Raw genomic sequence first — 12,140 nt, forward strand, 5'->3', positions numbered from 1 at the left:
ACAGTGCTAATGGCAACTTTATTTCTTGTAGAATAATAATTGCTCGCCTGAACTGTGTGGTTACAGTGTGTGCAGTAGAGCCATCTTTTGGCTTTATTCGAACTTGTACATTGGTTGCACATGATTAAAATGTGATAAATCGATTTCATCTCCCTGCACATTCCTCAAAATAAACAAATTTATATGTGTTAGTTTAACATGCTTGATGGTTGCGCCTATTCGGCAGCATGCGTGGATCAGCGCTGATTTTCATGGGGAGGAATGTCGGCGCTATTTGACTGTCGTTGCTTGACAGCCTTGTGGGTTTTTTTTTTTTTGCGCCTGCAATGGCCAGCATTTTTCACAGCCCCATTTTGTTCAGCGGCGTTGTTGGCGCTGTAGAACAATCTTCGTTGGTGTGGCTGGATGGATGAGGATGAGGGGACAGGAGCATCGGCGTGAAGCGCGGATTTCCACCTGAGAGTCAGAATTGGAATTGAAGCGGATTTGCATGGGACAGGAGAAGTAAACCAATCTTCAATATTTCGTCAATGGACAGCTTCTTGTTTACTTTCAAACTTAGCTCGTAGCAGGCGTGTGCACATTTGGAGCATGACATCTGTGATCCACTGGTGAAAGGACACTTTGATTTTCTACTCTTTCATCGAGAACTGCTTCAAACAACAAAGCTGGAATATTATGATTGCATGACTGCCCGTGTTTTGTGTGGTGTGTTATATTACCGTATAATTTTATGTTAACTGTTCTGTAAAGTGCTTTTTTTACAGCTGCGGGTGTTATGAAAGCGCTAGATAAATGAAGATGTATTGTGCTAGATGTGCAACTTGAAAATCAAGTGTACGTCTTTTATTTTTGGGTGGAGTGGAGCTTCTAAAGTCAAACGCAATCTGTTTTTCAACATTAGCTTCGATTGAGTTCAGCTGTAATTTAAAAGTGTCAATGTGGCGACGTCACAAAAATCAAGTAACTACACAGGTGAAATTTAAGTCACATTTTACATTCTAACCCATCATAAAAATATTAAAAGAAATGAACATTGAAATGTCATTTAATGTGCCTACCTTCCATAAAACCAAACCAAAATGAGTGAAAATTACAAAAACAGCTTTGTTGGTGAAACACGTCAGCCTCTTTGTTCATAATATGCAATGATTTATGAAGAAGACACTGTTGAAAAGGATTCAAATAACATGTTTTGTTAGATTTAATGCATAACATGGATTAGTGTACACTTTAAAAATTGTTTCATCACGTTGTCACTTTAGTCCTTTGTATCCTATTGAGTAGAAAATGTGTAAGAAATGCTTTCTTACACAGCACTAAGTCACCAATAACTAAAAAAAATAATAATAATACTGTACTTGCGGGTTTAATGCTGTGGATGCCTCTTCCAAAGCTGAAGTTTGCACGATAGGAGTTCTACTGCATAGCAATTACTTCATACAACTTTTGAGTTCTATTTGTTTTTTTTTTGCTCTGGCAAACTTAAAGGGCCATTGGACTTTGGTGACTCGACTGCAATCAGTTTACAGTAAAATACATTGATTTGGCGCATGAATTACTATTACAACGCATGTTTGGTTGCATCAACCATTTATGAAATACTACATTAGTAAGCAGATTGCATAATTTGCAAGTGCTTTGACTGTGCTCGACTGTGGCTTTGTTTTGCCTACTTCGAAGGCTTTTGACTGTGATGCGCATGTAATTTCATTCCAATAAACTCTCCCCTGTGACCCTTCAGTGGGAAGGTTGAGCTTCTTGTGCTTTCAACTTGTGGCCACTGGATGGAGGCAGACCGCTTCATCAAGTCTTCAGAGCGTCACAATAGTTTGGAGTTCATGGAGGTGATCATGTTTTTTTCTCATAGGGGATCACATTTGATGTCAATAAATCCATAGTTTTGTGCAGATCTCTTCTATATTTTAACAGGTTGAAGTGGACCACTTCAGGATTGTGCATATGAATTTTGATGGCGATGAATCACCGTTTCAGGGACCAGGTGACTACAGAAAGTGACAAACCAACCCTGAACACAATACGTATAACTAACCCTCACTACGTCTATGATGTGGGCAGGCTGAAATAGAAAATATAGTAATTAACAAGCCGCACTCCAAAAGTGGGTGATCCTGTGGCAAAAGGCATCACTAAATCCCTACAGATTTTTCTTCAGGTGGTAAATTTTGCCGACGTCATTTTTACATGTAGACCTACCATGAAAAGTATTAGTGCTAATGTTAAGTCCATTCGGTGACCCTTAAAGCTATACAAAGCAAGCAAAAACAAACAAAAAAGACTGTTCATGATGTCCATCCATGTGTGGCGTAACTGATTTGACACATGAAAACCTTTTTTTTTATGTTTTAACTCATCAAGTTTGTCAGTTTTGTTTGTGTTTTGTATACAGTACTTTGTTTCAGCTGTGCGGCTATAAAAGTGCTTATAAGAAAAGGCAGGGTTTGGTATTTTTGCTCGAATCTGGATTCGATTTTACTGGTATTCAATTAAACTTCATTTGCCCGTTTTGAATGGTCATCCTATGGAAATAAACGTCTAATGTCAAACAAAGAAAAATTTCGTATGTTTGTGTGTTAGCTGCACTGGTTTCAAATGTAGAGCTGCCGGTGACATGCATGTTAGTAGGTCTGCCTGTAGAATCTGGCTTATAAAGAGTTGGCCAGAACCTTGTGTACCATCCTCTTATTGGAGTGTTCGACTTCCTGCCAATTAGTGCAACACTCCTTGAGCTTAAAAGTGAAAATCCGCAGGGTACATTGTCTAGAGGCCTCTTTAAAATATGCGCTGAAAAAAAAACTTGGCTACCTCACATCAAGCGGGAACATAATTAGATTTGTGTCCTTTTTTTTTCTCCTGGTTTGATGCAATTTGATTATTAGGTCAAGGTTACAGGCTGTGCGAGGACATACCTCTTTTGACCACCAGAGGGAAGCATTGCTTAGCCCGTCTCAATAAATGGCCTTGATAAAAATGTTTTCTCCAACGCTCAGATTATTTATTGTGGTGGAAGCTTTGCGTTTAACCATAATCCGGATATTGTGGTCAAATAGTCTTGTCTTTTTTTAATTTTGTCTCGCTTTATAGCAAAAGCCTGACATGCTTCACATTCCTACTCTGTCATAACATGTTTACAGGGACATACACAAGCACACATCAAGACTACATATTGGTGAAGAAAGCCATCATTTCCTTTAATAAAATATAGTCTCATATCCTCGAATAGCGATATATTTGTTTTAAAAACAGACACTGGAAAACGGTTGGAGGCAAATACCAAACAGTATTGCTTGGCGTGTCCTCTACATGCGCTCATATTTAAGCACACACAGTACAAAATATATAAATATACAAAGCATTTAACCAGTTCAGTGCACTTTTCAGTATATTTGTCTCGGGATTGCCAACAAATTATATTATCATTAAAAAAAAATTAAAAAAACAGCCTAAATGGCATGACGATGCCTTGCTGTTATAAAATAGGTAAGACTGGCCAAAGCATCAACAATGCTACAACAGGCTACTGCTTCTTAGAAACACAACTACATGTAACATGCACCCAGTGATGGGCTGGCAAGTCCGATTGTTCTCTCTGGAACAGGAGCCTTCATCGCTGTGCATCAGTTTCAAACCCAAACAGTCGTGGTGTTTTCTGGATGTTTTTCCTATGACAAGCAGCAATAGTTTGAGCATTTAAAACCCGATTAAGGCCAACATGTGGCTGTTGCTACTTGGTATGGTACCTTCTGCTCCTGAATGTACATCACAGCATCGTGTACGGTGACAAAAATATGCTGGGGGTTCATGTGGTTCATGAGGCCGCTTGATGTGAGGATCCTTAAAACACTCTCTGGGAGAACAGGTCAGAGATCAGAATTATTATTTTCCATGATGCACTGTTCTCTTTGAAGAAAACTCAATAGGCACGACTGCAAAGGCCTCACCGTTACAGCTGGACAAAAACACATGAACTCCAACTTTCTGGCATTCAATGCACATCTGCAAATCAATCAAAATCATTTGTTGGCTTAAGGCGGCGCCAAGCAACGTTTCCGATGCGTTTGCATGCTAACCTGAGTAAAGAGCCTCGCTCCGGCAACATCAACAAAGATCACGCGACTGCAGTCAATCAATACTGCCTGAACCTCGTACTCGGAGGGTTCTGCAGACCGCAACATTTAAATAATAAATGAATCATTTGAAATTTTTAAAAATGTATTTACAACAATCTCAATCCCGTGATCAGATCTTGAAAATAACAAACTGATTTCAAACTAAATCTAACACTGTCCACAACAATTGTGACATTTCTAAGTGCAGAATTTGACACACATGCTGTACAATGGTGAGTAGTGGATCGTGTGTGCAAGGGTACTTAATGAAGGAAAGACTAGACTCGATAATTGCACATTTACATCGTTTTGATTTGCCTGTGTCTGCGGCATGCATAGTTTGTCCTGAATGCCACTCCTTACCAGGTTTGAAGAACTCATTTTCTGAAGAAAAAGACGCATTTGCAATGCCTCTTTCCTGAAGAATGACAAAAGCCAGAAATGTCAAAACGATTGCATATTAGACCATTTCATCATGTTCTAGGGGAGTTTGCAGTTTCAAAACAAAATATGTTTGTCTTATTTGTGGAAACAGGCATTATGACTTGACGGTGGTATGTGACAAATGTGTGGCCCTGTTTCCCCAGAAAGCACCTCATTCGTGATGGAGTGTTACGAGAACACTGAATGTTCTTGCTTTGAAGTTTGATTTTTGGGGGAGGCTGCGGCGGTGTGGCCGTGGTGGGTGTGGCCGCAAAGTGTGAAAAATGATTGACAACTCGTAAGGTACGACTTCTCTTTCTGTCTGGTCATTTTTCCACGGTCATGGTGGATTCGTGTATATCAAATGAATGGAGCATGAGGGTTTTTCAATGACCACTTGGGATTTTTTGGGAAGTGGGAAACATTTGATTTTTGACTGTGGTGAATGGGTGTGTGCAGCAGACGTACCACCGTGTTCACGTTGGTCTCTCTTTCACGCTTCTCCAGAGCTTTTCTGGCCTTCTCTCGGCTGCGGATCTTCTCGGGCGTCAATCCCAACAACCGACTCATCTCCTCCCGAAAGAAGCTGCGGTTTCCATAGTAAATTGGCCCGTTATAGGTCAGAATCTTCATCCCTGGCACCTCATAGCACTGAAAGATGAAACATAGCCAGACTACCTTTACACTGAGTTGAGGTGGTAGACTGGTACGTGGTAAAACAAATCATCTGTCTGAATTTGTGCTTCCAGTCGCTGGAAAGTGAAGTCTGAGATTGCATGAAGCATGACTGAAGATCTTTGCTGAAAATATGTTGAAGGCGCAGACAGTTTTCCTGATTCTTTGGTGCGTGGCTAAAACTGCATCTCGTGACAATATCAAGTCAAGTTAAATATTTACAATTATTTAAATTCCTAAAAACTATGCTACAGACTAGTCTGCCACCCAACAGTACCAGGTGGGATGTATTCCAGCCGCCACCAGATGCTTCAAGCAGAGCTACGCATTTTAGCGGCTCAAACATGTGAAGACATAAGAAAGTTGCTAGACAGTACCAAGTAGCAAGACCCATTTTTTCGCCCAGTGTGGTTTCACTCATTCGCAGTTTTTGAGAATGACTTTGGTTTGTCACGATTTTGAAGCCTCATTTTCCGTTTTTTTTTTTTTTTTTTTAATTATTCAAATTTGGCAGGGCTCATAAGAACGTCATTTTTCTGTTTGGAAGAGGAGATAGCTATTTTCACTTCCCAGGGCCTTTAAGATTAATGTTTGCTATTTTGGCATGCTCTCACCTTACTATGATTCTCCAGAGGTCTGTATATTTCTGTGTTGCTGGCCCGGCCGAGCACGGAGCAACCAGCCCTGATGAATGAACCATGGTTCAGAGGATGCAATCAACATGCCTGACAGACATTAAGCAAGCTTTATCAGCTTTACTAATCAGCCACAGCATTTGGTACTACGACATTAGGTACAACTAAATGCAAATAAAGAAAAAGAGACAACAAAAGATGCGTCACTCTGAGTGTCATCAATAAAGAAAAAAAAATCCCTTCTATTGGATGTCCTAAGATTAAGATGTGCAAAAAAATATAACAAATTTAATGTTAATATGCTACATGTAATAATTTAAAAAAAAAAGTCATGTACCTTTGCGTGCGGCAGATGACAGTCATCATTGAGAACACCACCCCAATGGCTAAGCCGAGATCCACGTTGAGAACCACAACGGACAGCCACGTCACCACCCAAACCATCTGCATCAATGCAACATTTATTCTGAGAGTGACCCCTTGACAAATTCGGCATAGGTAGACAACCGGGTGATCAGAAGTTAAAGGCAGATGTTCCCGTTTGCGAACAGAAACACGAGCACCGCTTCAATGTCAAGTTGAGAGAGACCAATTATCTGTGCTTCTGCAAGCAGTTGCTGATCGAATGGTAACATGGGAACTAATTAGCCATCTTCAATCCCTGCTCACGGGAGTCTGTTCATGCCTGGGGATTACATTCCAGAAGAGATCCAATAACTTTGAGTCCTTCACCCTCCTGCAGCCTTACAAAGTCAATTTTGCTGATTCTCCACAGTTCCGGCAAGTCCTGGAACTGCAGGAACATTTGCCTGAGGCTGGTCACGTTGATGCATGCCAGCACTGCCTGTGGACAAACAAACAGAGCAGAATGAGCCAAGGTTTGTCTCTGCTCCTTCACCTTTGACATTGCACATAAATTCACCTTCGGTAGGAAGTGGAAGAGGGGTCCGATAAGCAGCAGAACAATTAGTACCACAAGACTGGTGAACAAGCCAGAGAACTGCAGAAAGAAAAGACAATTGATTCACTCGGAGTCCTAAAGTAACCAAAGTGGCATGCTAGAACAATTACACATTTCCATCTTTTTTTTTTTTTGGTCTCATTCTTTGAAATATGGGCATTCCTTCTATGAACCACTTTGGTAAATATGCAACAGAATTAAGATAAATAAGTGCTAATTGTAGTGAGGTATGCGCTCGGTATATGCGTTGCGTCTTCAGAGAACACTTCCTGCTTTTCTGGCTGCTCGGGAACTAATGGGAATGTGCTGCCCTAAACTAACTCGCTCTGCACCAGCGGCAATAAGCCACACTGCTACTGCAAAGTATTGTTATCAACAGAGCAGGACAACAAGTAGCAGGAAAAGAACAGCGGGAAGATGGAGAAGCCATGCTAACATGAAATAGATATTGGAAACGCCACAATAAGTGCTGGGGTCTGGCTGGAACCAACTTTATGAACCGCTAATTAGCAGGTACTCTAAAAAGTGTCTACACAGAAAATACGATAACACATGCACAGCAAACTTGCACATCTGAAAACAAAAATGGTTTATAATGTCTACATGAGTCAGCCAGAGGATTATATGTGCAAAAGTGTATTCATACACAGAACAGTATAAATATTTTTCTCAGCAATGTTATTTGTGTGTTTGCGCCATCCGTATAATTCACGTTTTTAACTTTAACTTTGGTCCAGTGGTTAGCATGTCGACCTCACAGTACAGAGGTAAGGATTCAATCCCAGCTCCGGCCTCATTGTGTGGGGTTTGCATGTTCTCCCCGGGCCTGCGTGGGTTTTCTGCGGGTACTCCGGTTTCCTACCACATTCCAAAAACATGTGTGGCAGGCTGATTGAACACTTTAAATTGTCCCTAGGTGTGAGCGCCGATAGTTATTTGTCTCTGTGTGCCCTGCGATTGGTGGGGAACCGGTTCAGGGTGTCCACGTCTACTGCGCGAAGACGGCTGGGATAGGCTCCAGCACCCCCCGCGGCCCTTGTGAGGATAAAGCGGATCGGAAAATGAATGAATGAATGAATTTTAGCTTTGCTGACGCATCCAAAAGTACTCCCTTGAGAAGTTTTACACGTATGTTTATATCACATTATATAGAGTTACCATGGAGCAATGCTACCATGATACGAATTTTAGGCCATCTTATAACCTACCTGTGTGTATCCCCCAGCACTTTCCAGGATGTTTGTGGTGGCCAGAGTGGCCGAACTTGGGAAACATGTGAAAAAGGAAGACACTGTGTTGGAGATACCGTGGGCCAGCAGCTCCTGCAAGCACACGTTTTCAAGTTAGCTGACTAGTAAGAAGCTTGAGCAAGTTTTTCCATGCAGGCTTTACCTGGTTCGGATGGATGGAATACCCATGCTTGTCAGCATAGATCATTGCCAGGGAGACGGACACAGCGTAGCCAACAAACGTGATGGCAATGGTATCTCCGGCAATGTCAGGAAATGTGTGGAGGGCAGGCAATTGAGGCCTTGGGAATCTGATGGACGGAGGAAGAAAAGTAAAACAACACGAATTTGTTGGGTTGGTGTTAGTGATTTGGACAACTGAATAATTACCCAGCTGGAATGTGGCCAACAATCTCAATGTCATAAATGGAGTTGAGAGAGAACGCATAGGCCACACCGGTGGCAATAATCACCTATACAAGCATAAAAAAAAGACACACAAATTGTTAATTCCCTGCCTGTAAGTTATTTATGATTAAATACAATTTATCTACAATTTTGAACCGAATCTAGCAGAAAAGAAAAATACAGCTGTATTTTAGGTTGCATACAACGACAACTCTCTTACTACTCAGATCCTGCTGTGAGGTCAACCTTAAAAACTAACGGCAATAGAGCTTTGTAGTTTAGTTTGGGCTGGTGTATTTTACTGAGGTAAAACACTTTTGGAGTAACCTCTATGGCAAGTGGTACATAAAAACATTTCTACAAATTATATTAAGGCAGGGATGTCCACAAAGAAAAGTTGTTTAAAACCAACTTGTTTAAATGGTGATGATGGTTATGTAATGTGCTTAGGGCACCTACACAAATGCCCCATACAAGTGTTTTCTTCTGTTTCTAGACCAAATTAGCCCAAATAAGTGCTTGCCGTGGATCCAAGGTAAGTGGTTGCCCACAATCAGATAAGTTTAGCAATGTACTTGCCTATTACAGAGCCTGGAAACTATAAGCATGATGATGCTGTGTTACAATCGCCATGGTGAAGCAATATTAGCTAGCTGGTTTGTTTAGGCCAGCTACATACTCGTGATTGCAACGCCAGCTTTACATGTGCACCCATCCATCCATGCATCTGATCTGCTTATTCTCAGGTCGCGGGCATGTTGGAGCCTATCTCAGCTGTCTTCGGACAGAAGGTGGGGTACATCCTGAACTGGGTGCCAGCCAATCGGAGGGCACACATCGACAAACAACTCTTTGTGCTAACAATCATACCTAGGGACAATTTAGAGTGTTCCATTGAACTGCTACTCATGTTTTTGGAAGGTGGCAGAAAACCGGAGTACCCGGAGAAAACCCGCATAGGTACGAGGGAGAACATGCAAACTCCACACAGGAAGGCCTTTTTTTCCTTCGTGGGCCACCGATAATGATGTAGAAGGGCCCCAGAAGTTGAGTTGGGCCCCTGTGCACCAAGAACATGATTCCAACTGACCGTGAGGATCTCCACTGGGATGGGTGTACGCAGGCGCTGCCGGTAGCGCGTGTTGATCTCTTTTACTGGAACCAGCACCGCCAAACACACCAAGGAGATCAACAGCTCCGCAGTGTTAGTCTGAGGCAGGTTCTCCATTACGGACGCTAAAGTCTGAACACACAAATTGCACAAATTGATTCGCACATTTGCAGATTTTTGGTTTTGCAATATTGTTTCATATTTTAAAAGGGTTTTTTTCCCTATCCCCACCCCCATTTTCTCCATTTCAAAACATACTGTATATTGAACGTTTATTTTTCGGAATGAATTAAAGGGCCACTCAAAGGCGGCCCATCTCTGATTTAGACAGTCATGGACCCATGTTATATCAATGACAGTAGTCACACTATACTCATCCATAGTATTAGCTACGACACTAAATGATTAACACATGACGACAAACTGATATGACATCACATGTATGTAAACAAATATGTACACTAGCATGTGACGTGAAAGTTATTAAGTCATCAGGTTACATTTTCCCATTTACACTACTGTACAGCTATTGCACAACACAAATTGTAAAGGCAAAGCAGACTTTACTGCAGGGGTGGGTCCTCCATGACGGCTATGTTGCCTGTTTTAGATGTCTCCCTGCTCTAAGCCAGTTTATTCAAATGAGCAGGATCGTTATCAGGCTTCGTTTGCATCAAGTGTGTTGAAGTAGAGAGAGAGATCTAAAAGAGGCAGGATATGGCTCTCGAGGAAGTAGAGTTCCCTACCCCTGCATTAGTCTCTCACAGGAGATGTTGCACTTCAACATCCTTCTTTTAGACCAGGGGTGTCCAAACTTGGTCCTCAATGGCCGCTGTCCTGCCTGTTTTCCATCTGTCCGCGACTCAGAGCTGGCTGATGAGCTGACCATTTGAATCAGGTGTGTTGCAGCCACGATACATGGAAAAGAGTCAAGACAGTGGCCCTCCAGGCCCGGAGCTGGGCATCCCTGCTTGAGACCAATTAGAACTTTGCTAGTAGCCAGGCCTTTAGTGCCATCTTGTGGCATTTTAGAGCACTCTAAAAAAGTGCTACTGCCCTTTCTTTGCCCTTCCTGCTTATCAATGTGTCGCCGTAAAGAGCTCTCTGCTCACCTTGAAGAGGGAGAAAATCCCCGTGTGGCGGGTGAGGCGAAGCCCCAGCATGCTTTGCAGCTGTGAGCTGGTGACATGAAAGGCAGCGGCACTGGTGAATGCTTTCACAATTGGCTCTGACAGGTAGGTGGAGAGGAAGCCCAACTGAAGACCAAACATACAGAGCTGGAAGACAAAATCATTCACTGGGGTCATGATCTACGGGTGTGTCAACTCGAGCCAAAAAGCAGTGGCCTCTGCCATCTGTAAGTGGTCCACAGGCCTCCTCACACAGCCTTACCATGATAATTCCCGAGAGAAGTGCTACAGCTGAGGCCACACTGATCCTCTGGAGCTCAAAGTCGGCCCCTTCAGGAGAACTGGAGTTCAACGCCGGAGGTGTGGGGACCAGTTGCTCCACCACAGAACCAGTCATGAGACTCACCACGGCAAACGTACCTGTGACAAGTCATTGAACTCAGTGACAGTGACACAACGTGGCTAACAAGAAATAATTGCTTTGAGGATGTACTCTACCTGTGGATACATGGCGACCGGTGCCAAAAATCATATAGAGGACCACAGGGAAGAAGGACGTGTACAGACCAAATATCGGTGCTACAGATGTGAGGAGTGCGAAAGCCATACCTGAGTTGGGGACAATAGTCAAAATGCCAGTTGTGACAGTAAATCATCACAGTGGCCATACAAACACCCTCCCAAAAAGAAAAGAAAAAAATGAAAGTCAATATAACACACCTCCAATAAAGACATAAAGAATAGTTCAATAATATCTTAAAATAACAATTAATAGTTAGTGTAGTATCCCTTATACATAAGTAACTGTTAAACAATTTCAATTTTTTTTTTTTTTTTTACTGCAGTGCTACCGCTACTATATATTACTAAATAGTAATTTAAGTCCTGCTACTTCCATTAATATGTTCCAAGTCCTCTATCTCAGGGGCCCCCAACCTTTTTTGCCCCACGGACCGGTTTATGTCAGACAATATTTTCAGGGACCGGCTTTTAAGGTGTGGTGGAAATAATACAACAAAATAATATGGTATGAGCTGCATGAAAACTGTGGCGTTTTCGAAATATAATAATAAACACAAGGAGCGTCTAATCTGGCCGCAACACTCCGATCGCTTTGGCAATGTTTAATGCCTTCAAAATACGATACAACGCAAATTCAAAGTGCATGAAAATGACGACTCACCACAGCACCGAGCTTGATTTTCTGCAACCAGACGGTCCCATCTCGGGGTAATAGGAGACAATGACACCTCAAGTGTGTGGTTTATGTCCAGTCTACTTCGTAATTTTGTTTTCATCGCCGTTGCTGCAGAAACCCCCCACCTCACACAGGTGGGATGTCGGAAATAGCAACAGTGCTATTGTGGCGATCTCAGAGTATTCAGCCATAACTTTAATCCAGTTGTCTCGAACGTACTTTTAAGGCCGCCGTCATTTG

General features: G+C 42.2%; 1 protein-coding gene across 4 annotated transcripts in view; it reads right to left on the reverse strand.

Moving 5' to 3' along the window:
- Window positions 1–3,187: 3,187 nt before the first annotated feature.
- slc26a10 (solute carrier family 26 member 10) overlaps window positions 3,188–12,140 on the reverse strand; it is a 9,755-nt gene continuing 802 nt past the window's right edge. Inside the window, exons 2-18 of one of the 4 annotated variants that reach the window (XM_019895668.1) lie at window positions 11,201–11,311; window positions 10,965–11,122; window positions 10,685–10,849; window positions 9,552–9,704; window positions 8,444–8,526; window positions 8,217–8,364; window positions 8,033–8,146; window positions 6,786–6,863; window positions 6,612–6,707; window positions 6,201–6,307; window positions 5,843–5,912; window positions 5,022–5,204; window positions 4,494–4,548; window positions 4,092–4,180; window positions 3,963–4,017; window positions 3,762–3,868; window positions 3,188–3,683 (exon numbers count right to left, since the gene is read on the reverse strand). In XM_019895668.1, the coding sequence (XP_019751227.1) occupies window positions 3,645–3,683; window positions 3,762–3,868; window positions 3,963–4,017; window positions 4,092–4,180; window positions 4,494–4,548; window positions 5,022–5,204; window positions 5,843–5,912; window positions 6,201–6,307; window positions 6,612–6,707; window positions 6,786–6,863; window positions 8,033–8,146; window positions 8,217–8,364; window positions 8,444–8,526; window positions 9,552–9,704; window positions 10,685–10,849; window positions 10,965–11,122; window positions 11,201–11,311 (1,811 nt within the window). In that variant the 3' untranslated portion in view covers window positions 3,188–3,644. Of the gene's footprint in view, window positions 3,684–3,761; window positions 3,869–3,962; window positions 4,018–4,091; window positions 4,181–4,493; window positions 4,549–5,021; window positions 5,205–5,842; window positions 5,913–6,200; window positions 6,308–6,611; window positions 6,708–6,785; window positions 6,864–8,032; window positions 8,147–8,216; window positions 8,365–8,443; window positions 8,527–9,551; window positions 9,705–10,684; window positions 10,850–10,964; window positions 11,123–11,200; window positions 11,380–12,140 lie in introns of those variants that run through there. The other 3 variants (XM_019895670.1, XM_019895669.1, XR_002171162.1) reach the window with 3 other exon arrangements.

The sequence above is a fragment of the Hippocampus comes genome, unplaced genomic scaffold, assembly GCF_001891065.2.
Source record: "Hippocampus comes isolate QL1 unplaced genomic scaffold, H_comes_QL1_v1.1 scaffold113, whole genome shotgun sequence".
In the NCBI taxonomy this organism is placed as follows: domain Eukaryota; kingdom Metazoa; phylum Chordata; class Actinopteri; order Syngnathiformes; family Syngnathidae; genus Hippocampus; species Hippocampus comes.